A 24,801-nucleotide genomic window follows, 5' to 3' on the forward strand; every position below is an offset into this window, starting at 1 on the left:
TGTAGGTTTTAACTCCAACCCTGTTCCTGGAGAGATACCCCTCCTGGAGGTTTTAACTCCAACCCTGTTCCTGGAGAGATACCCCTCCTGTAGGTTTTAACTCCAACCCTGTTCCTGGAGAGATACCCCTCCTGTAGGTTTTAACTCCAACCCTGTTCCTGGAGAGATACCCCTCCTGGAGGTTTTAACTCCAACCCTGTTCCTGGAGAGATACCCTCCTGTAGGTTAAATAGACTCAGACAGATACATCAATATTCACACTGACAGGTTAAATAGACTCAGACAGATACATCAATATTCAAACTGACAGGTTAAATAGACTCAGACAGATACATCAATATTCACACTGACAGGTTAAATAGACTCAGATAACACACTTGACTAGGGTGAATGATAAGAATGTCCTCTTTCTCTCTCCCCCTCCCACGCAAGCGCGCACACACACACACACACACCAATCATCGTCCTCATTCATCGCTGTCGCTGGACAGATCCTCACATATTATCCTGACATTGAGAGCTCTCATGGAGTGGATCTGTGCAACAGGTGCTCAGGACGGTTTGGGGGGGGGGGGGGTCGACATCACTTCCTCCCTCCCATCCCAGCAATGCACTCTGGGATCTGTAGTAGCATACATATACACATTACGAATGCTTTTTTTTTCTTCTTCTTCCTCCTTACAATTTTCAAATGTATTTTTGTATAATTTATTAAGGGACATTGTACGCCCTAACTGGTGATCAATAAAAGCCTTGTAGGCTGGGTGTTTGTAAAAATGTAATAAATGTACGTTCTACTGGGGGGGGGGGGGGGGTGACGTTGTTATATAGTATTGCCATCATTTTGACTCAACTATTAAGATATTCTTCCTATTGGTGTGATTTAGTCATTTTATGGTAAAAAAAAAAAAGGTGGTCTGTCATCATTGGTCCCGTGTGGCTCAGTTGGTAGAGCATGGTGTTTGCAACGCCAGGGTTGTGGGTTCGATTCCCACGGGGGACCAGTATGGGGGGGGAAAAAATGTAGGAAATCTATGCATTCACTATTTGTATGTCGCTCTGGATAAGAGCGTCTGCTAAATGACTAAAATCTAAATTGGTTGTAATGCCCATGATATCCAGTGGATGGTGCACTTGAGCCAGATACATAAAGTCTTATGTACGTCGTGTCCGTCGTCCAGACAACGCCGTGTAAACTCCCAGTGCTTCCTTAGGACCAAAACACTGGCATGTTGTGACCAGAGAAATGACTGACAATATCAACATGTCATCGTTATGACTGGGAGGGTTTCGAAACGAAACGTTTGATATTTGAAGAAAGAAAGAAAAAAAAAAGTTAGAAGAATCGTACAAAAAGATCTCTTACAAGGTAAAGAGAAGATACATTGCACATATGCTGCTGGAAGAAGATAGCTAACGTTTGCTAGGCTAGCTAGCTATCGTTTCTTTCAATGAGATTATAGGCACATTGAGTACATCCCATTAAACCCAGTTTAGTCAACTCAAAACTGGTCAAGCTACGTTTTGGTAAACTAGGTCCAAGGATGAAGGTTTATTAAAATAGCTAGCTAGTCACGCTGCTAACTATCTAACCAGATGGCTAGCTAACGTCAGTTTGCTAATGTATTAACAGTTAGCTAGCTATCCTAGCATGTTACGGTAACTAGCTAGCTAGCTACATCAGAAAGGGTGTCAACTTCATTCTCTTTCGTTGTTGCTGACGCATTAGCTACGAATCAAAACGAGACCCTAAACTACCCTAAATGTGATGATCTGGAAGAAGAAAAACATATTTCTACGTGTGGCGCTCGCTGTAACTATTGTAAATGCTAAGTTAGCCAGTCGGCTAGCTAGCGGCTAAACCCTCTTCTTCTTCTTCGTGTGAATTTCCGGTAGACTAGACGCTGTGTTGCGTATTGCTGCCTTTCGCAGGTCAAATCAAATGTATTTATAAAGCCCTTCTTACATCAGCTGATATCTCAAAGTGCTGTACAGAAACCCAGCCTAAAACCCCAAACAGCAAGCAATGCAGGTGTAGAAGCACGGTGGCTAGGAAAAACTCCCTAGAAAGGCCAGAACCTAGGAAGAAACCTAGAGAGGAACAGGTCAGAGTGCGGGTTGAACATTTTGGTTAAATGAAAAAGGGGGGAATGCGAAAATCATAAATTGCATCACCATCTAACTTTGCACCAGTGGAGGCTGCTCTCTTACCATGCTATGTGGATGTCTGTGGATACATACCTGCGGGGCGTACTCATTATGCCGAATTCTGTTGCAAAACGTTTTTATTGGTCGCGTACACATATTTAGCAGATGTTATTGCCAGTGTAGTGAAATGGTTTTGTTCCTAGCTCCAGCAGTGCAGTACTATCTAACAATATACACTAATCTAAAAAGTACAAGAATGGAATTATGAAATATAGAAGTATTAGGACGAACAATGTCGGAGTCCTACCTGAATTTGTCCGATAGAAACTCGTTTTGCAATTGTTTGGACTAATGATTAGGCCCTACGCCCCGGGTTGTTTGGACTACTGATTAGGCCCTACACCCCGGGTTGTTTGGACTAATGATTAGACCCTACGCCCCGGGTTGTTTGGACTAATGATTAGACCCTACACCCCGGGATGTTTGGACTAATGATTAGGCCCTACGCCCCGGGTTGTTTGGACTAATGATTAGGCCCTACGCCCCGGGTTGTTTGGACTAATGATTAGGCCCTACGCCCCGGGTTGTTTGGACTAATGATTAGGCCCTACGCCCCGGGTTGTTTGGACTAATGATTAGACCCTACGCCCCGGGTTGTTTGGACTAATGATTAGACCCTACGCCCCGGGTTGTTTGGACTAATGATTAGACCCTACGCCCCGGGTTGTTTGGACTAATGATTAGACCCTACGCCCCGGGTTGTTTGGACTAATGATTAGACCCTACGCCGCGGGTTGTTTGGACTAATGATTAGACCCTACGCCCCGGGATGTTTGGACTAATGATTAGACCCTACGCCACGGGTTGTTTGGACTAATGATTAGACCCTACGCCCCGGGTTGTTTGGACTAATGATTAGACCCTACACCCCGGGTTGTTTGGACTAATGATTAGACCCTACGCCCCGGGTTGTTTGGACTAATGATTAGGCCCTACGCCCCGGGTTGTTTGGACTAATGATTAGACCCTACGCCCCGGGTTGTTTGGACTAATGATTAGGCCCTACGCCCCGGGTTGTTTGGACTAATGATTAGGCCCTACGCCCCGGATTTGCAGTTGTCACACGTTTATGTCTTTGTGAAGGTCTTAGCTGCTATAATATAATATATATATATATGTATATTTTTATTCAACAGAGACCCCACCGGGAATAAGACGGAATAACAATGGGTTTGTTTGATAAACTAGCCGGCTGGCTGGGGCTGAAGAAGAAGGAAGTGAATGTTCTGTGTCTGGGATTGGACAACAGCGGCAAGACCACCATCATCAACCAACTCAAACCGTTCAATGTAAGTCTACGCTAGTAGCCTGGATCGATCAGGCCTGCTTACTTCATGGCCGACATGAGAATGAGTTAGTGGTTTGCTGTGATATAGTATGACTATATATATATACAGGTGTAAAAAATGAAGACACTTTAGGATTAGAGTAAGTCAGTATAGTTACTGGTTTTCAGAGGGTACAGATTCCATGTCCTCCTGAAGAGGGATGGTGGAGAGAGGAACAAGGAGACACTGCAGGGAGAGAGGAGGAGATGGGGGGAGAGAGAGAGAGAGAGGAGGAGATGGAGGGAGAGAGGAGGAGATGGGGGGAGAGAGAGAGAGAGAGAGGAGGAGATGGAGGGAGAGAGGAGGAGATGGAGAGAGAGATGGGGGAGAGAGAGGAGGAGATGGAGGGAGAGAGGAGGAGATGGAGAGAGAGATGGGGGAGAGAGGAGGAGATGGAGAGAGAGATGGGGGAGAGAGGAGGAGATGGAGAGAGAGATGGGGGAGAGAGAGGAAGAGATGGAGAGAGAGGAGGAGATGGAGGGAGAGAGGAGGAGATGGAGGGAGAGAGGAGGAGAAAGAGAGGAGGAGATGGAGGGAGAGAGGAGGAGATGGAGAGAAAGAGAGGAGGAGATGAGAGAGAGCAGGAGATAGGAGATGAGAGAGAGGAGGAGATGGAGAGAGAGAGAGAGGAGTAGATGGAGAGAGAGAGAGAGGAGTAGATGGAGAGAGAGAGAGAGAGGAGGAGATGGAGAGAGAGAGAGAGAGGAGGAGATGGAGGATCTGTAATGTGTAGAATAGAGAAGTGTTGCTACAGGAAGAGAGGAGGAGATGGAGGATCTGTAATGTGTAGAATAGAGATGTCCTGCAACAGGAAGTGAGGTCATGGATGGAGGATCTGTAAGAGGCCATGCAACAACGACCCAAACGAACACACAACTTTCAATTCATTATTGAATGTTGATTCACCTGCTCTTCTTGTTAATTAGTTCAACTTGTCTTCCTAAAGCCTGTCTGAAGACAGTTTCAAATGGCCTTCTCTACTGTTGTATTACAAAGGTACAGGTGGTGGACCAATTAACAGAATCACCTGGATGAATGAAGGTCAACAGTAGGACAATGCCCCGGCCCTAACTGCATGAGGAGTCGCACAATAGTCATCTTCAAGTCCCTAACTTGTTAGCATGTTTATCCACCCCTGTAGGTCATCTATCCCTGATTTCTTTCACCCCTGGTCTTCTTCTCTCTCTCTCTCTCATCAACCACTTCCTGTCCACTCCAAACGCCTTGGAGGTCATCTATCCCTGATTTCCTTCACCCCTGGTCTTCTTCTCTCTCTCTCTCTCTCTGCATCAATCACTTCCTGTCCACTCCAAACGCCTTGGAGGTCATCTATCCCTGATTTCCTTCACCCCTGGTCTTCTTCTCTCTCTCTCTCTCTCTCTCTCTCATCAACCACTTCCTGTCCACTCCAAACGCCTTGGAGGTCATCTATCCCTGATTTCCTTCACCCCTGGTCTTCTTCTCTCTCTCTCTCTGCATCAATCACTTCCTGTCCCCTCCAAACGTCTTGGAGGTCATCTATCCCTGATTTCCTTCACCCCTGGTCTTCTTCTCTCTCTCTCTCTCTGCATCAACCACTTCCTGTCCACTCCAAACGCCTTGGAGGTCATCTATCCCTGATTTCCTTCACCCCTGGTCTTCTTCTCTCTCTCTCTGCATCAATCACTTCCTGTCCACTCCAAACGCCTTGGAGGTCATCTATCCCTGATATCCTTCACCCCTGGTCTTCTTCTTCTCTCTCTCTCTGCATCAACCACTTCCTGTCCACTCCAAACGTCTTGGAGGTCATCTATCCCTGATATCCTTCACCCCTGGTCTTCTTCTTCTCTCTCTCTCTGCATCAACCACTTCCTGTCCCCTCCAAACGTCTTGGAGACAGTCCAGAGGTTTCTAGTTGTTCCTGATGGTTTCTGGTCTTGGTAAAGGCTTCATGTCCTGATGGTTTCTGGTCTTGGTAAAGGCTTCATGTCCTGATGGTTTCTGGTCTTTGGTAAAGGCTTCATGTCCTGATGGTTTCTGGTCTTTGGTAAAGGCTTCATGTCCTGATGGTTTCTGGTCTTTGGTAAAGGCTTCATGTCCTGATGGTTTCTGGTCTTGGTAAAGGCTTCATGTCCTGATGGTTTCTGGTCTTTGGTAAAGGCTTCATGTCCTGATGGTTTCTGGTCTTGGTAAAGGCTTCATGTCCTGATGGTTTCTGGTCTTGGTAAAGGCTTCATGTCCTGATGGTTTCTGGTCTTGGTAAAGGCTTCATGTCCTGATGGTTTCTGGTCTTTGGTAAAGGCTTCATGTCCTGATGGTTTCTGGTCTTGGTAAAGGCTTCATGTCCTGATGGTTTCTGGTCTTTGGTAAAGGCTTCATGTCCTGATGGTTTCTGGTCTTTGGTAAAGGCTTCATGTCCTGATGGTTTCTGGTCTTGGTAAAGGCTTCATGTCCTGATGGTTTCTGGTCTTGGTAAAGGCTTCATGTCCTGATGGTTTCTGGTCTTGGTAAAGGCTTCATGTCCTGATGGTTTCTGGTCTTTGGTAAAGGCTTCATGTCCTGATGGTTTCTGGTCTTTGGTAAAGGCTTCATGTCCTGATGGTTTCTGGTCTTTGGTAAAGGCTTCATGTCCTGATGGTTTCTGGTCTTGGTAAAGGCTTCATGTCCTGATGGTTTCTGGTCTTGGTAAAGGCTTCATGTCCTGATGGTTTCTGGTCTTGGTAAAGGCTTCATGTCCTGATGGTTTCTGGTCTTTGGTAAAGGCTTCATGTCCTGATGGTTTCTGGTCTTTGGTAAAGGCTTCATGTCCTGATGGTTTCTGGTCTTGGTAAAGGCTTCATGTCCTGATGGTTTCTGGTCTTGGTAAAGGCTTCATGTCCTGATGGTTTCTGGTCTTGGTAAAGGCTTCATGTCCTGATGGTTTCTGGTCTTGGTAAAGGCTTCATGTCTAGATGCACAACTGTAGTTTTTAAATCTGAACCAAAATAACTCGATGTAACAATGGAAGGTTAATTTAACAGTAAAACGAGACATTTCTTTAATAATTCCTGAAATCTATTATCTTGTTGTAGGTCACTAAATGATGTTGGCGCTTTGGGAATTGGCCACTGGTGGGAACTTACACATAATTGTCAAAAACTTAACAATACTTAACACTTAACCGTAATGGTTTAGTGTACAATCAGCTCTGGATTGAACGGCCAGATTAATTCATAGAAACATTAAACAGCAGAAATAGTTTTGTTCCCTCCCTTGAATTCAAATGGCCTTAATCAGTACGGTTCCCCTAATCTGTTCCTGTTTAATTAACCATTACTAATCTATTCCTGTTTAATTAACCACTACTAATCTATTCCTGTTTAATTAACCACTACTAATCTGTTCCTGTTTAATGAACCACTACTAATCTATTCCTGTTTAATCTATTCCTGTGTAATTAACCATTACTAATCTATTCCTGTTTAATTAACCACTACTAATCTATTCCTGTTTAATCTATTCCTGTGTAATTAACCACTACTAATCTATTCCTGTTTAATCTATTCCTGTTTAATTAACCATTACTAATCTATTCCTGTTTAATTAACCATTACTAATCTATTCCTGTTTAATTAACCATTACTAATCTATTCCTGTTTAATTAACCACTACTAATCTATTCCTGTTTAATTAACCACTACTAATCGATTCCTGTTTAATTAACCACTACTAATCTATTCCTGTTTAATGAACCACTACTAATCTATTCCTGTTTAATTAACCACTACTAATCTATTCCTGTTTAATTAACCACTACTAATCTATTCCTGTTTAATGAACCACTACTAATCTATTCCTGTTTAATCTATTCCTGTTTAATTAACCACTACTAATCTATTCCTGTTTAATGAACCACTACTAATCTATTCCTGTTTAATGAACCACTACTAATCTATTCCTGTTTAATCTATTCCTGTTTAATTAACCACTACTAATCTATTCCTGTTTAATTAACCACTACTAATCTATTCCTGTTTAATTAACCACTACTAATCTATTCCTGTTTAATTAACCACTACTAATCTATTCCTGTTTAATTAACCACTACTAATCTATTCCTGTTTAATTAACCACTACTAATCTATTCCTGTTTAATTAACCACTACTAATCTATTCCTGTTTAATTAACCACTACTAATCTATTCCTGTTTAATCTATTCCTGTTTAATTAACCACTACTAATCTATTCCTGTTTAATTAACCACTACTAATCTATTCCTGTTTAATTAACCACTACTAATCTATTCCTGTTTAATTAACCACTACTAATCTATTCCTGTTTAATTAACCACTACTAATCTATTCCTGTTTAATTAACCACTACTAATCTATTCCTGTTTAATTAACCACTACTAATCTATTCCTGTTTAATCTATTCCTGTTTAATCTATTCCTGTTTAATTAACCACTACCAATCTATTCCTGTTTAATTAACCACTACTAATCTATTCCTGTTTAATTAACCACTACTAATCTATTCCTGTTTAATCTATTCCTGTTTAATTAACCACTACTAATCTATTCCTGTTTAATTAACCACTACTAATCTATTCCTGTTTAATTAACCACTACTAATCTATTCCTGTTTAATTAACCATTACTAATCTATTCCTGTTTAATTAACCACTACTAATCTATTCCTGTTTAATTAACCATTACTAATGTATTCCTGTTTAATCTATTCCTGTTTAATTAACCAATACTAATGCGTTCCTGTGTCATGCAGGCCCAGACACAAGACATCGTCCCGACCATTGGCTTCAGCATAGAGAAGTTCAAGACATCAAGGTAATCAATGAATCCTCCTCTTCTCTCCAGTCTTCTAAATCCTCCTCTTCTCTCCAGTCTTCTAAATCCTCCTCTTCTCTCCAGTCTAAATCCTCCTCTTCTCTCCAGTCTAAATCCTCCTCTTCTCTCCAGTCTAAATCCTCCTCTTCTCCCCAGTCTTCTAAATCCTCCTCTTCTCTCCAGTCTTCTAAATCCTCCTCTTCTCTCCAGTCTAAAAGCTCCTCTTCTCTCCAGTCTTCTAAATCCTCCTCTTCTCTCCAGTCTTCTAAATCCTCCTCTTCTCTCCAGTCTTCTAAATCCTCCTCTTCTCTCCAGTCTAAATCCTCCTCTTCTCTCCAGTCTAAATCCTCCTCTTCTCTCCAGTCTTCTAAATCCTCCTCTTCTCTCCAGTCTAAATCCTCCTCTTCTCTCCAGTCTAAAAGCTCCTCTTCTCTCCAGTCTTCTAAATCCTCCTCTTCTCTCCAGTCTTCTAAATCCTCCTCTTCTCTCCAGTCTTCTAAATCCTCCTCTTCTCTCCAGTCTTCTAAATCCTTCTCTTCTCTCCAGTCTTCTAAATCCTCCTCTTCTCTCCAGTCTTCTAAATCCTCCTCTTCTCTCCAGTCTTCTAAATCCTCCTCTTCTCTCCAGTCTTCTAAATCCTCCTCTTCTCTCCAGTCTAAATCCTCCTCTTCTCTCCAGTCTAAATCCTCCTCTTCTCTCCAGTCTAAAAGCTCCTCTTCTCTCCAGTCTAAATCCTCCTCTTCTCTCCAGTCTAAAACCTTCTCTTCTCTCCAGTCTAAATCCTCCTCTTCTCTCCAGTCTTCTATATTCTCCTCTTCTCTCCAGTCTAAATCCTCCTCTTCTCTCCAGTCTAAATCCTCCTCTTCTCTCCAGTCTAAATCCTCCTCTTCTCTCCAGTCTAAAACCTTCTCTTCTCTCCAGTCTAAATCCTCCTCTTCTCTCCAGTCTTCTATATTCTCCTCTTCTCTCCAGTCTTCTATATTCTCCTCTTCTCTCCAGTCTTCTAAATCCTTCTCTTCTCTCCAGTCTTCTAAATCCTTCTCTTCTCTCCAGTCTTCTAAATCCTCCTCTTCTCTCCAGTCTTCTAAATCCTCCTCTTCTCTCCAGTCTTCTAAATCCTCCACTTCTCTCCAGTCTTCTAAATCCTCCACTTCTCTCCAGTCTAAATCCTTCTCTTCTCTCCAGTCTTCTATATTCTCCTCTTCTCTCCAGTCTAAATCCTCCTCTTCTCTCCAGTCTAAATCCTCCTCTTCTCTCCAGTCTAAAACCTTCTCTTCTCTCCAGTCTAAATCCTCCTCTTCTCTCCAGTCTTCTATATTGTCCTCTTCTCTCCAGTCTTCTATATTCTCCTCTTCTCTCCAGTCTTCTAAATCCTTCTCTTCTCTCCAGTCTTCTAAATCCTCCTCTTCTCTCCAGTCTTCTAAATCCTCCACTTCTCTCCAGTCTTCTAAATCCTCCACTTCTCTCCAGTCTAAATCCTTCTCTTCTCTCCAGTCTTCTATATTCTCCTCTTCTCTCCAGTCTAAATCCTCCTCTTCTCTCCAGTCTAAATCCTCCTCTTCTCTCCAGTCTAAAACCTTCTCTTCTCTCCAGTCTAAATCCTCCTCTTCTCTCCAGTCTAAATCCTCCTCTTCTCTCCAGTCTAAATCCTCCTCTTCTCTCCAGTCTCTCCTTCACAGTGTTCGACATGTCTGGCCAAGGGCGATACAGAAACCTCTGGGAACATTACTACAAGTGAGTCTGTTCAGACACACACACACAGTGATAAACACACAGACACACACACACACACACACACACACACACACACACACACACACACACACACGGTAGGTAGTACTGACAGTGAGTCGTGTTGACCTCTCTCCCCCCCAGGGAGGGTCAAGCCATCATCTTTGTGGTGGACAGTGGAGACAAGTTGAGGATGGTGGTCGCTAAAGAAGAACTGGATACACTGCTCAACCACCCAGGTGAATCATCCTCCTCATTATACACTCCTCAACCACCCAGGTGAATCATCCTCCTCATTATACACTCCTCAACCACCCAGGTGAATCATCCTCCTCATTATACACTCCTCAACCACCCAGGTGAATCATCCTCCTCATTATACACTCCTCAACCACCCAGGTGAATCATCCTCCTCATTATACACTCCTCAACCACCCAGGTGAATCATCCTCCTCATTATACACTCCTCAACCACCCAGGTGAATCATCCTCCTCATTATACACTCCTCAACCACCCAGGTGAATCATCCTCCTCATTATACACTCCTCAACCACCCAGGTGAATCATCCTCCTCATTATACACTCCTCAACCACCCAGGTGAATCATCCTCCTCATTATACACTCCTCAACCACCCAGGTGAATCATCCTCCTCATTATACACTCCTCAACCACCCAGGTGAATCATCCAACACATTATACACTCCTCAACCACCCAGGTGAATCATCCTCCTCATTATACACTCCTCAACCACCCAGGTGAATCATCCTCCTCATTATACACTCCTCAACCACCCAGGTGAATCATCCTCCTCATTATACACTCCTCAACCACCCAGGTGAATCATCATCATTATACACTCCTCAACCACCCAGGTGAATCATCCTCATTATACACTCCTCAACCACCCAGGTCAATCATCCTCCTCATTATACACTCCTCAACCACCCAGGTGAATCATCCTCCTCATTATACACTCCTCAACCACCCAGGTGAATCATCCTCCTCATTATACACTCCTCAACCACCCAGGTGAATCATCCTCCTCATTATACACTCCTCAACCACCCAGGTGAATCATCCTCCTCATTATACACTCCTCAACCACCCAGGTGAATCATCCAACACATTATACACTCCTCAGCCACCCAGGTGAATCACCCTCCTCATTATACACTCCTCAGCCACCCAGGTGAATCATCCTCCTCATTATACACTCCTCAACCACCCAGGTGAATCATCCTCCTCATTATACACTCCTCAACCACCCAGGTGAATCATCCTCCTCATTATACACTCCTCAACCACCCAGGTGAATCATCCTCCTCATTATACACTCCTCAACCACCCAGGTGAATCATCCTCCTCATTATACACTCCTCAACCACCCAGGTGAATCATCCTCCTCATTATACACTCCTCAACCACCCAGGTGAATCATCCTCCTCATTATACACTCCTCAACCACCCAGGTGAATCATCCTCCTCATTATACACTCCTCAACCACCCAGGTGAATCACCCTCCTCATTATACACTCCTCAACCACCCAGGTGAATCATCCAACACATTATACACTCCTCAACCACCCAGGTGAATCACCCTCCTCATTATACACTCCTCAACCACCCAGGTGAATCATCATCCTCATTATACACTCCTCAACCACCCAGGTGAATCATCCTCCTCATTATACACTCCTCAACCACCCAGGTGAATCATCCTCCTCATTATACACTCCTCAACCACCCAGGTGAATCATCCTCCTCATTATACACTCCTCAACCACCCAGGTGAATCATCCTCCTCATTATACACTCCTCAACCACCCAGGTGAATCATCCTCCTCATTATACACTCCTCAACCACCCAGGTGAATCATCCTCCTCATTATACACTCCTCAACCACCCAGGTGAATCATCCTCCTCATTATACACTCCTCAACCACCCAGGTGAATCATCCTCCTCATTATACACTCCTCAACCACCCAGGTGAATCATCCTCCTCATTATACACTCCTCAACCACCCAGGTGAATCATCCTCCTCATTATACACTCCTCAACCACCCAGGTGAATCATCCTCCTCATTATACACTCCTCAACCACCCAGGTGAATCATCCTCCTCATTATACACTCCTCAACCACCCAGGTGAATCACCCTCCTCATTATACACTCCTCAACCACCCAGGTGAATCATCCAACACATTATACACTCCTCAACCACCCAGGTGAATCACCCTCCTCATTATACACTCCTCAACCACCCAGGTGAATCATCATCCTCATTATACACTCCTCAACCACCCAGGTGAATCATCCTCCTCATTATACACTCCTCAACCACCCAGGTGAATCATCTTCCTCATTATACACTCCTCAACCACCCAGGTGAATCATCCTCCTCATTATACACTCCTCAACCACCCAGGTGAATCATCCTCCTCATTATACACTCCTCAACCACCCAGGTGAATCATCCTCCTCATTATACACTCCTCAACCACCCAGGTGAATCATCCTCCTCATTATACACTCCTCAACCACCCAGGTGAATCATCCTCCTCATTATACACTCCTCAACCACCCAGGTGAATCATCCTCCTCATTATACACTCCTCAACCACCCAGGTGAAACATCCTCCTCATTATACACTCCTCAACCACCCAGGTGAATCATCCTCCTCATTATACACTCCTCAACCACCCAGGTGAATCATCCTCCTCATTTTACACTCCTCAGCCACCCAGGTGAATCACCCTCCTCATTATACACTCCTCAACCACCCAGGTGAATCATCCACACATTATACACTCCTCAACCACCCAGGTGAATCATCCTCCTCATTATACACTCCTCAACCACCCAGGTGAATCATCCACACATTATACACTCCTCAACCACCCAGGTGAATCATCCACACATTATACACTCCTCAACCACCCAGGTGAATCATCCTCCTCATTATACACTCCTCAACCACCCAGGTGAATCACCCTCCTCATTATACACTCCTCAACCACCCAGGTGAATCATCCTCCTCATTATACACTCCTCAACCACCCAGGTGAATCACCCTCCTCATTATACACTCCTCAGCCACCCAGGTGAATCACCCTCCTCATTATACACTCCTCAACCACCCAGGTGAATCATCCTCCTCATTATACACTCCTCAACCACCCAGGTGAATCATCCTCCTCATTTTACACTCCTCAGCCACCCAGGTGAATCACCCTCCTCATTATACACTCCTCAACCACCCAGGTGAATCATCCACACATTATACACTCCTCAACCACCCAGGTGAATCATCCTCCTCATTATACACTCCTCAACCACCCAGGTGAATCATCCACACATTATACACTCCTCAACCACCCAGGTGAATCATCCACACATTATACACTCCTCAACCACCCAGGTGAATCATCCTCCTCATTATACACTCCTCAACCACCCAGGTGAATCACCCTCCTCATTATACACTCCTCAACCACCCAGGTGAATCATCCTCCTCATTATACACTCCTCAACCACCCAGGTGAATCATCCTCCTCATTATACACTCCTCAACCACCCAGGTGAATCACCCTCCTCATTATACACTCCTCAACCACCCAGGTGAATCATCCTCCTCATTTTACACTCCTCAGCCACCCAGGTGAATCACCCTCCTCATTATACACTCCTCAACCACCCAGGTGAATCATCCACACATTATACACTCCTCAACCACCCAGGTGAATCATCCTCCTCATTATACACTCCTCAACCACCCAGGTGAATCATCCACACATTATACACTCCTCAACCACCCAGGTGAATCATCCACACATTATACACTCCTCAACCACCCAGGTGAATCATCCTCCTCATTATACACTCCTCAACCACCCAGGTGAATCACCCTCCTCATTATACACTCCTCAACCACCCAGGTGAATCATCCTCCTCATTATACACTCCTCAACCACCCAGGTGAATCACCCTCCTCATTATACACTCCTCAGCCACCCAGGTGAATCACCCTCCTCATTATACACTCCTCAACCACCCAGGTGAATCATCCTCCTCATTATACACTCCTCAACCACCCAGGTGAATCATCCTCCTCATTTTACACTCCTCAGCCACCCAGGTGAATCACCCTCCTCATTATACACTCCTCAACCACCCAGGTGAATCATCCACACATTATACACTCCTCAACCACCCAGGTGAATCATCCTCCTCATTATACACTCCTCAACCACCCAGGTGAATCATCCACACATTATACACTCCTCAACCACCCAGGTGAATCATCCACACATTATACACTCCTCAACCACCCAGGTGAATCATCCTCCTCATTATACACTCCTCAACCACCCAGGTGAATCACCCTCCTCATTATACACTCCTCAACCACCCAGGTGAATCATCCTCCTCATTATACACTCCTCAACCACCCAGGTGAATCATCCTCCTCATTATACACTCCTCAACCACCCAGGTGAATCACCCTCCTCATTATACACTCCTCAGCCACCCAGGTGAATCACCCTCCTCATTATACACTCCTCAACCACCCAGGTGAATCATCCTCCTCATTATACACTCCTCAACCACCCAGGTGAATCACCCTCCTCATTATACACTCCTCAGCCACCCAGGTGAATCACCCTCCTCATTATACACTCCTCAACCACCCAGGTGAATCACCCTCCTCATTATACACTCCTCAACCACCCAGGTGAATCATCCTCCTCATTATACACTCCTCAACCACCCAGGTGAATCATCCTCCTCATTATACACTCCTCAACCACCCAGGTGAATCACCCTCCTCATTATACACTCCTCAACCACCCAGGTGAATCATCCTCCTCATTATACACTCCTCAACCACCCAGGTGAATCATCCTCCTCATTATACACTCCTCAACCACCCAGGTGAATCATCCTCCTCATTATGCACTCCTCAGCCACCCAGGTGAATCACCCTCCTCATTATACACTCCTCAACCACCCAGGTGAATCATCCTCCTCATTATACACTCCTCAACCACCCAGGTGAATCATCCAACACATTATACACTCCTCAACCACCCAGGTGAATCACCCTCCTCATTATACACTCCTCAACCACCCAGGTGAATCATCCTCCTCATTATACACTCCTCAACCACCCAGGTGAATCATCCTCCTCATTATACACTCCTCAACCACCCAGGTGAATCATCCTCCTCATTATGCACTCCTCAGCCACCCAGGTGAATCACCCTCCTCATTATACACTCCTCAACCACCCAGGTGAATCATCCTCCTCATTATACACTCCTCAACCACCCAGGTGAATCATCCAACACATTATACACTCCTCAACCACCCAGGTGAATCATCCTCCTCATTATACACTCCTCAACCACCCAGGTGAATCATCCAACACATTATACACTCCTCAACCACCCAGGTGAATCATCCTCCTCATTATACACTCCTCAACCACCCAGGTGAATCATCCTCCTCATTATACACTCCTCAACCACCCAGGTGAATCACCCTCCTCATTATACACTCCTCAACCACCCAGGTGAATCATCCTCCTCATTATACACTCCTCAACCACCCAGGTGAATCACCCTCCTCATTATACACTCCTCAACCACCCAGGTGAATCATCCTCCTCATTATACACTCCTCAACCACCCAGGTGAATCATCCTCCTCATTATGCACTCCTCAGCCACCCAGGTGAATCACCCTCCTCATTATACACTCCTCAACCACCCAGGTGAATCATCCTCCTCATTATACACTCCTCAGCCACCCAGGTGAATCATCCTCCTCATTATACACTCCTCAACCACCCAGGTGAATCATCCTCCTCATTATACACTCCTCAACCACCACATTATGGGGTAATTGTGTGTAGACCGGTGACACTACATCCCGCCTGTTGTTTGTGTCCCTGATGCTAACGTTCTCCGTGTGTTTAGACATAAAGCACCGGCGAATCCCCTTGCTGTTCTTTGCCAACAAGATGGACGTGAGAGACGCCCTTTCTTCAGTCAAGGTCTCCCAGCTCCTCTGTCTGGAGAAAATCAAGGACAAGCCCTGGCACATCTGGTAGATGGACTCGTTGTAAAAACACCCAGAATCCCATTGTTGGCACACATTTCACGTTTCTCGACCAGGTTCCACGATTCAGTTAGTTACAGTACATTTAGATTTAACACCGTCTGGTTTTTTGTTGTCCAACTTCCAGAACAGGCCTTTTATTTATATATATATATATATATATATATATATATATATATATATATATATATATATATATATATATATATATATATATATATATATATTATATATATATATAATAATATATATATGACAAAACGCTGCCTTATCTAATTGTTGTTGAAGCGTTGGTTTTTCACTGACTTGCTCTCTTTGTGTCTGTTCCAGTGCCAGTGACGCCGTGAAAGGAGAGGGTTTACTAGAAGGTGTTGATTGGCTGCAAGGTATTAGCAGACATTCCACACTCTCTCTCTGTCATGGTTTCAGCTCACTGAATGGGAAACGATAGCTTCATTTAAATCATGGTTTATTTCCATTTTGACTTCCATCTGTAGATGAAATGACCCTGTGAGTATTTTACGTCCATTTAGTGTTTAGTGTAGCGGACTGGCAGTAGAACCCCCATTATGGTCCTTTAGTCCACATCATTAGTGTTTAGTGTAGCGGACTGGCAGTAGAACCCCATAATGGTCCTTTAGTCCACATCATTAGTGTAGCAGACTGGTAGTAGAACCCCCATTATGGTCCTTTAGTCCACATCATTAGTGTTTAGTGTAGCGGACTGGCAGTAGAACCCCCATAATGGTCCTTTAGTCCATGTCATTAGTGTAGTAGACTGGCAGTAGAACCCCATAATGGTCCTTTAGTCCACATCATTAGTGTTTAGTGTAGCGGACTGGCAGTAGAACCCCATAATGGACCTTTAGTCCACATCATTAGTGTTTAGTGTAGCGGACTGGCAGTAGAACCCCATAATGGACCTTTAGTCCACATCATTAGTGTTTAGTGTAGTGGACTGGCAGTAGAACCCCATAATGGTCCTTTAGTCCACATCATTAGTGTTTAGTGTAGTAGACTGGCAGTAGAACCCCATAATGGTCCTTTAGTCCACATCATTAGTGTTTAGTGTAGCGGACTGGCAGTAGAACCCCATAATGGACCTTTAGTCCACATCATTAGTGTTTAGTGTAGCGGACTGGCAGTAGAACCCCATAATGGACCTTTAGTCCACATCATTAGTGTTTAGTGTAGTGGACTGGCAGTAGAACCCCATAATGGTCCTTTAGTCCACATCATTAGTGTTTAGTGTAGTAGACTGGCAGTAGAACCCCATAATGGTCCTTTAGTCCACATCATTAGTGTTTAGTGTAGTGGACTGGCAGTAGAACCCCATAATGGTCCTTTAGTCCACATCATTAGTGTAGCAGACTGGCAGTAGAACCCCCATAATGGTCCTTTAGTCCACATCATTAGTGTTTAGTGTAGTGGACTGGCAGTAGAACCCCATAATGGTCCTTTAGTCCACATCATTAGTGTAGCAGACTGGCAGTAGAACCCCCATAATGGTCCTTTAGTCCACATCATTAGTGTTTAGTGTAGCGGACTGGCAGTAGAACCCCCATAATGGTCCTTTAGTCCACATCATTAGTGTAGCAGACTGGCAGTAGAACCCCCATAATGGTCCTTTAGTCCACATCATTAGTGTTTAGTGTAGTGGACTGGCAGTAGAACCCCATAATGGTCCTTTAGTCCACATCATTAGTGTAGTAGACTGGCAGTAGAACCCCCATAATGGTCCTTTAGTCCACATCATTAGTGTTTAGTGTAGCAGACTGGCAGTAGAACCCCCATAATGGTCCTTTAGTCCACATCATTAGTGTAGCGGACTGGCAGTAGAACCCCATAATGGTCCTTTAGTCCACATCATTAGTGTTTAGTGTAGTAGACTGGCAGTAGAACCCCCATAATGGTCCTTTAGTCCACATCATTAGTGTAGCAGACTGGCAGTAGAACCCCCATAATGGTCCTTTAGTCCACATCATTAGTGTTTAGTGTAGCAGACTGGCAGTAGAACCCCATAATTGTCCTTTAGTCCACATCATTAGTGTTTAGTGTAGTAGACTGGCAGTAGAACCCCATAATGGTCCTTTAGTCCATGTCATTAGTGTTTAGTGTAGCAGACTGGCAGTAGAACCCCATAATGGTCCCTTAGTCCACGTCATTACTGTAGTAGACTGGCAGTAGAACCCCATAATGGACCTTTAGTCCACATCATTAGTGTTTAGTGTAGTAGACTGGCAGTAGAACCCCATAATGGTCCTTTAGTCCACATCATTAGTGTTTAGTGTAGTAGACTGGCAGTAGAACCCCATAATGGTCCTTTAGTCCACATCATTAGTGTTTAGTGTAGTAGACTGGCAGTAGAACCCCATAATGGTCCTTTAGTCCACATCATTAGTGTTTAGTGTAGTGGACTGGCAGTAGAACCCCATAATGGTCCTTTAGTCCACATCATTAGTGTAGCAGACTGGCAGTAGAACCCCCATAATGGTCCTTTAGTCCACATCATTAGTGTTTAGTGTAGCGGACTGGCAGTAGAACCCCATAATTGTCCTTTAGTCCACCTCATTAGTGTTTAGTGTAGCGGACTGGCAGTAGAACCCCATAATTGTCCTTTAGTCCACCTCATTAGTGTTTAGTGTAGCGGACTGGCAGTAGAACCCCATAATGGTCCTTTAGTCCACATCATTAGTGTAGCGGACTGGCAGTAGAACCCCATAATGGTCCTTTAGTCCACATCATTAGTGTTTAGTGTAGTAGACTGGCAGTAGAACCCCATAATGGTCCTTTAGTCCACATCATTAGTGTAGCAGACTGGCAGTAGAACCCCATAATTGTCCTTTAGTCCACATCATTAGTGTTTAGTGTAGTAGACTGGCAGTAGAACCCCATAATGGTCCTTTAGTCCACATCATTAGTGTAGCAGACTGGCAGTAGAACCCCATAATTGTCCTTTAGTCCACATCATTAGTGTTTAGTGTAGTAGACTGGCAGTAGAACCCCATAATGGTTCTTTAGTCCACATCATTAGTGTTTAGTGTAGCGGACTGGCAGTAGAACCCCATAATGGTCCTTTAGTCCACATCATTAGTGTTTAGTGTAGTAGACTGGCAGTAGAACCCCATAATGGTCCTTTAGTCCACATCATTAGTGGAGTAGACTGGCAGTAGAACCCCATAATGGTCCTTTAGTCCACATCATTAGTGTTTAGTGTAGCGGACTGGCAGTAGAACCCCATAATGGACCTATAGTCCACATCATTAGTGTTTAGTGTAGCAGACTGGCAGTAGAACCCCATAATGGTCCTTTAGTCCACATCATTAGTGTAGCAGACTGGCAGTAGAACCCCATAATGGTCCTTTAGTCCACGTCATTAGTGTTTAGTGTAGTAGACTGGCAGTAGAACCCCATAATGGTCCTTTAGTCCACATCATTAGTGTAGCAGACTGGCAGTAGAACCCCATAATGGTCCTATAGTCCACATCATTAGTGTAGCAGACTGGCAGTAGAACCCCATAATGGTCCTATAGTCCACATCATTAGTGTTTAGTGTAGCAGACTGGCAGTAGAACCCCATAATGGTCCTTTAGTCCACATCATTAGTGTAGCAGACTGGCAGTAGAACCCCATAATGGTCCTATAGTCCACATCATTAGTGTTTAGTGTAGCGGACTGGCAGTAGAACCCCCATAATGGTCCTTTAGTCCACATCATTAGTGTTTAGTGTAGTAGACTGGCAGTAGAACCCCATAATGGTCCTTTAGTCCACATCATTAGTGTTTAGTGTAGTAGACTGGCAGTAGAACCCCATAATGGTCCTTTAGTCCACATCATTAGTGTTTAGTGTAGTGGACTGGCAGTAGAACCCCATAATGGTCCTTTAGTCCACATCATTAGTGTAGCAGACTGGCAGTAGAACCCCATAATGGTCCTTTAGTCCACATCATTAGTGTTTAGTGTAGTAGACTGGCAGTAGAACCCCATAATGGTCCTTTAGTCCACATCATTAGTGTAGTAGACTGGCAGTAGAACCCCATAATGGTCCTTTAGTCCACATCATTAGTGTAGTGGACTGGCAGTAGAACCCCATAATGGTCCTTTAGTCCACGTCATTAGTGTTTAGTGTAGTAGACTGGCAGTAGAACCCCATAATGGTCCTTTAGTCCACATCATTAGTGTAGTAGACTGGCAGTAGAACCCCATAATGGTCCTTTAGTCCACATCATTAGTGTAGCAGACTGGCAGTAGAACCCCATAATTGTCCTTTAGTCCACATCATTAGTGTTTAGTGTAGTAGACTGGCAGTAGAACCCCATAATGGTCCTTTAGTCCACATCATTAGTGTTTAGTGTAGTAGACTGGCAGTAGAACCCCATAATGGACCTTTAGTCCACATCATTAGTGTAGTAGACTGGCAGTAGAACCCCATAATGGTCCTTTAGTCCACATCATTAGTGTTTAGTGTAGTAGACTGGCAGTAGAACCCCATAATGGTCCTTTAGTCCACATCATTAGTGTTTAGTGTAGTAGACTGGCAGTAGAACCCCATAATGGTCCTTTAGTCCACGTCATTAGTGTAGCAGACTGGCAGTAGAACCCCATAATGGTCCTTTAGTCCACATCATTAGTGTATTAGACTGGCAGTAGAACCCCATAATGGTCCTTTAGTCCACATCATTAGTGTAGTAGACTGGCAGTAGAACCCCATAATGGTCCTTTAGTCCACATCATTAGTGTAGTAGACTGGCAGTAGAACCCCATAATGGTCCTTTAGTCCACATCATTAGTGTAGCAGACTGGCAGTAGAACCCCATAATGGTCCTTTAGTCCACATCATTAGTGTAGTAGACTGGCAGTAGAACCCCATAACGGAACTTTAGTCCACGTCATTAGTGTAGAAGACTGGCAGTAGAACCCCATAATGGTCCTTTAGTCCACGTCATTAGTGTTTAGTGTAGTAGACTGGCAGTAGAACCCCATAATGGTCCTTTAGTCCACATCATTAGTGTAGTAGACTGGCAGTAGAACCCCATAATGGTCCTTTAGTCCACATCATTAGTGTTTAGTGTAGTAGACTGGCAGTAGAACCCCATAATGGTCCTTTGGTCCACATCATTAGTGTTTAGTGTAGTAGACTGGCAGTAGAACCCCATAATAGTCCTTTAGTCCACATCATTAGTGTTTAGTGTAGCGGACTGGCAGTAGAACCCCATAATGGTCCTTTAGTCCACATCATTAGTGTTTAGTGTAACGGACTGGCAGTAGAACCCCATAATGGACCTATAGTCCACATCATTAGTGTAACGGACTGGCAGTAGAACCCCATAATGGTCCTTTAGTCCACATCATTAGTGTAGTAGACTGGCAGTAGAACCCCATAACGGAACTTTAGTCCACGTCATTAGTGTAGCAGACTGGCAGTAGAACCCCATAATGGTCCTTTAGTCCACGTCATTAGTGTTTAGTGTAGTAGACTGGCAGTAGAACCCCATAATGGTCCTTTAGTCCACATCATTAGTGTAGTAGACTGGCAGTAGAACCCCATAATGGTCCTTTAGTCCACATCATTAGTGTTTAGTGTAGTAGACTGGCAGTAGAACCCCCATAATGGTCCTTTAGTCCACATCATTAGTGTAGTAGACTGGCAGTAGAACCCCATAATGGTCCTTTAGTCCACATCATTAGTGTTTAGTGTAGTAGACTGGCAGTAGAACCCCATAATAGTCCTTTAGTCCACATCATTAGTGTTTAGTGTAGCGGACTGGCAGTAGAACCCCATAATGGTCCTTTAGTCCACATCATTAGTGTTTAGTGTAGTAGACTGGCAGTAGAACCCCATAATGGTCCTATAGTCCACATCATTAGTGTAGTAGACTGGCAGTAGAACCCCATAATGGTCCTTTAGTCCACATCATTAGTGTTTAGTGTAACGGACTGGCAGTAGAACCCCATAATGGACCTATAGTCCACCGGACTGGCAGTAGAACCCCATAATAGTGTCTCTAGATCCCTGTAAACCCTCCGCTGTTCATAACTCCTCTTATGACCTCTTATAACCCTCCTGTCTTGGAGAACAATTTGAGATCTGATTATTTTTTTGTTTGTTTTATCCAGATCAAATCAAAACGATGAGAACGTGAGAGGTTGAGAGAACGACGCGACGGAGGGGGGGGGGGGGGGGGGGGGGAAATGCCATCGTCTGGGTGGCGTCATGGCAACACTGGAGTCCCTCGGGGATTGACCCCAATGGTGTAAATTCTCAACATGACTCCCACCAACCATGCACACACACACACACACACACACACACGCCTCAGAAGAGTTGGAGCCAGCTATGACCTTTGACCTTTAAACATCAACCAGTCTGGATGAAGGACTAGCCTTACCGACGGCCCCTGGAAATAGATATTATTTCTTCCAGTAATTCACACATCTTTGCCACCAATTTGTCTTTTTTACCCTCATTTCAAATGACCCACTCTGAATAAACCAGTTTTAAATGGAGTTTTGTTTTGTTTTGACTGATATTCTACAGTAATGTTTTGGACTGATATATTACAGTAATGTTTTGGACTGATATTACAGTAATGTTTTGGACTGATATATTACAGTAATGTTTTGGACTGATATAACAGTAATGTTTTGGACTGATATATTACAGTAATGTTTTGGACTGATATATTACAGTAATGTTTTGGACTGATATATTACAGTAATGTTTTGGACTGATATATTACAGTAATGTTTTGGACTGATATATTACAGTAATGTTTTTGACTGATATTCTACAGTAATGTTTTGGACTGATATATTACAGTAATGTTTTCGATTGATATATTACAGTAATGTTTTGGACTGATATAATACAGTAATGTTTTGTACTGATATTCTACAGTAATGTTTTGACTGATATAATACAGTAATGTTTTGTACTGATATTCTACAGTAATGTTTTGACTGATATTCTACAGTAATGTTTTGGACTGATATATTACAGTAATGTTTTGGACTGATATATTACAGTAATGTTTTGGACTGATATATTACAGTAATGTTTTGGACTGATATATTACAGTAATGTTTTGGACTGATATATTACAGTAATGTTTTGGACTGATATATTACAGTAATGTTTTGGACTGATATATTACAGTAATGTTTTGGACTGATATATTACAGTAATGTTTTGGACTGATATATTACAGTAATGTTTTGGACTGATATATTACAGTAATGTTTTGACTGATATAATACAGTAATGTTTTGGACTGATATAATACAGTAATGTTTTGGACTGATATAATACAGTAATGTTTTGGACTGATATATTACAGTAATGTTTTGGACTGATATATTACAGTAATGTTTTGACTGATATTCTACAGTAATGTTTTGTACTGATATTCTACAGTAATGTTTTGGACTGATATTCTACAGTAATGTTTTGGACTGATATATTACAGTAATGTTTGGACTGATATAATACAGTAATGTTTTGGACTGATATAATACAGTAATGTTTTGGACTGATATAATACAGTAATGTTTTGGACTGATATATTACAGTAATGTTTTGACTGATATATTACAGTAATGTTTTGTACTGATATAATACAGTAATGTTTTGGACTGATATATTACAGTAATGTTTTGACTGATATATTACAGTAATGTTTTGGACTGATATAATACAGTAATGTTTTGGACTGATAATACAGTAATGTTTTGGACTGATATATTACAGTAATGTTTTGGACTGATATTCTACAGTAATGTTTTGTACTGATATTCTACAGTAATGTTTTGACTGATATTCTACAGTAATGTTTGGACTGATATAATACAGTAATGTTTTGGACTGATATAATACAGTAATGTTTTGGACTGATATAATACAGTAATGTTTTGGACTGATATAATACAGTAATGTTTTGGACTGATATACTACAGTAATGTTTTGGACTGATATACTACAGTAATGTTTTGGACTGATATAATACAGTAATGTTTTGGACTGATATATTACAGTAATGTTTTTTTTACTTAAATTTTACAGTAATGCCTACTTGGTACTCTCAAAGCACTAGTTTAATGTCATTTTCATGTTGGATTCTCCTGGTAAAGAACTGTAAACAACTAGCGGGGAAAATATCTATTGTATAACACCGATTGTATACTGTAAATGTTTGTGTGTTTAAATATACAGGGTGGTTTTTGTTTGCCGTAGCCTAGCGTGCCAGGCTCACAGCATGACAACAGGAATTATATGATTTGTTTAATTCTTTTTTTTAATCACACCTATGAATTAGTCGTTATTATATTTATCTTAATGTGGATGTAGAGTTTCTCTTCTCCAACTGAGTCTTAACGTAGTGTTTCCAACGGCTCTGAGACGTCCATTTATTTGCGTTGTGCTGTTGAAGGTATTAGCAGAATGGCTACTGTGTTGTGTATATCTTGTGAGAGACAGACGGTATGTTGTTAAGAGTGTTAGTCCTCCACACGGTTGTAAACAAGAATGTAACATGTTATGTTTTATTTTGATCTACCTTCCGTGATACATGGGAGAATGATAGATTAAAGAAATGTATTCTCTC

The 24,801-nt window shown here is 43.1% G+C and overlaps 1 protein-coding gene across 1 annotated transcript; it reads left to right on the plus strand.

Moving 5' to 3' along the window:
- The first annotated feature begins 1,186 nt into the window (after nucleotides 1-1,186).
- LOC106575924 (ADP-ribosylation factor-like protein 6) lies at nucleotides 1,187-24,801 on the plus strand. Its single transcript, XM_082963757.1, has 8 exons — nucleotides 1,187-1,369; nucleotides 3,345-3,497; nucleotides 8,281-8,342; nucleotides 10,008-10,076; nucleotides 10,218-10,312; nucleotides 16,060-16,189; nucleotides 16,532-16,587; nucleotides 22,319-24,801. Exons 2-8 carry the CDS (start codon nucleotides 3,375-3,377, stop codon nucleotides 22,342-22,344), a joined length of 561 nt encoding a protein of 186 aa, XP_082819883.1. The 5' UTR covers nucleotides 1,187-1,369; nucleotides 3,345-3,374; the 3' UTR covers nucleotides 22,345-24,801.

The sequence above is a fragment of the Salmo salar genome, chromosome 17 (genome assembly GCF_965601325.2).
Source record: "Salmo salar chromosome 17, fSalSal1, whole genome shotgun sequence".
Lineage (NCBI taxonomy): Eukaryota > Metazoa > Chordata > Actinopteri > Salmoniformes > Salmonidae > Salmo > Salmo salar.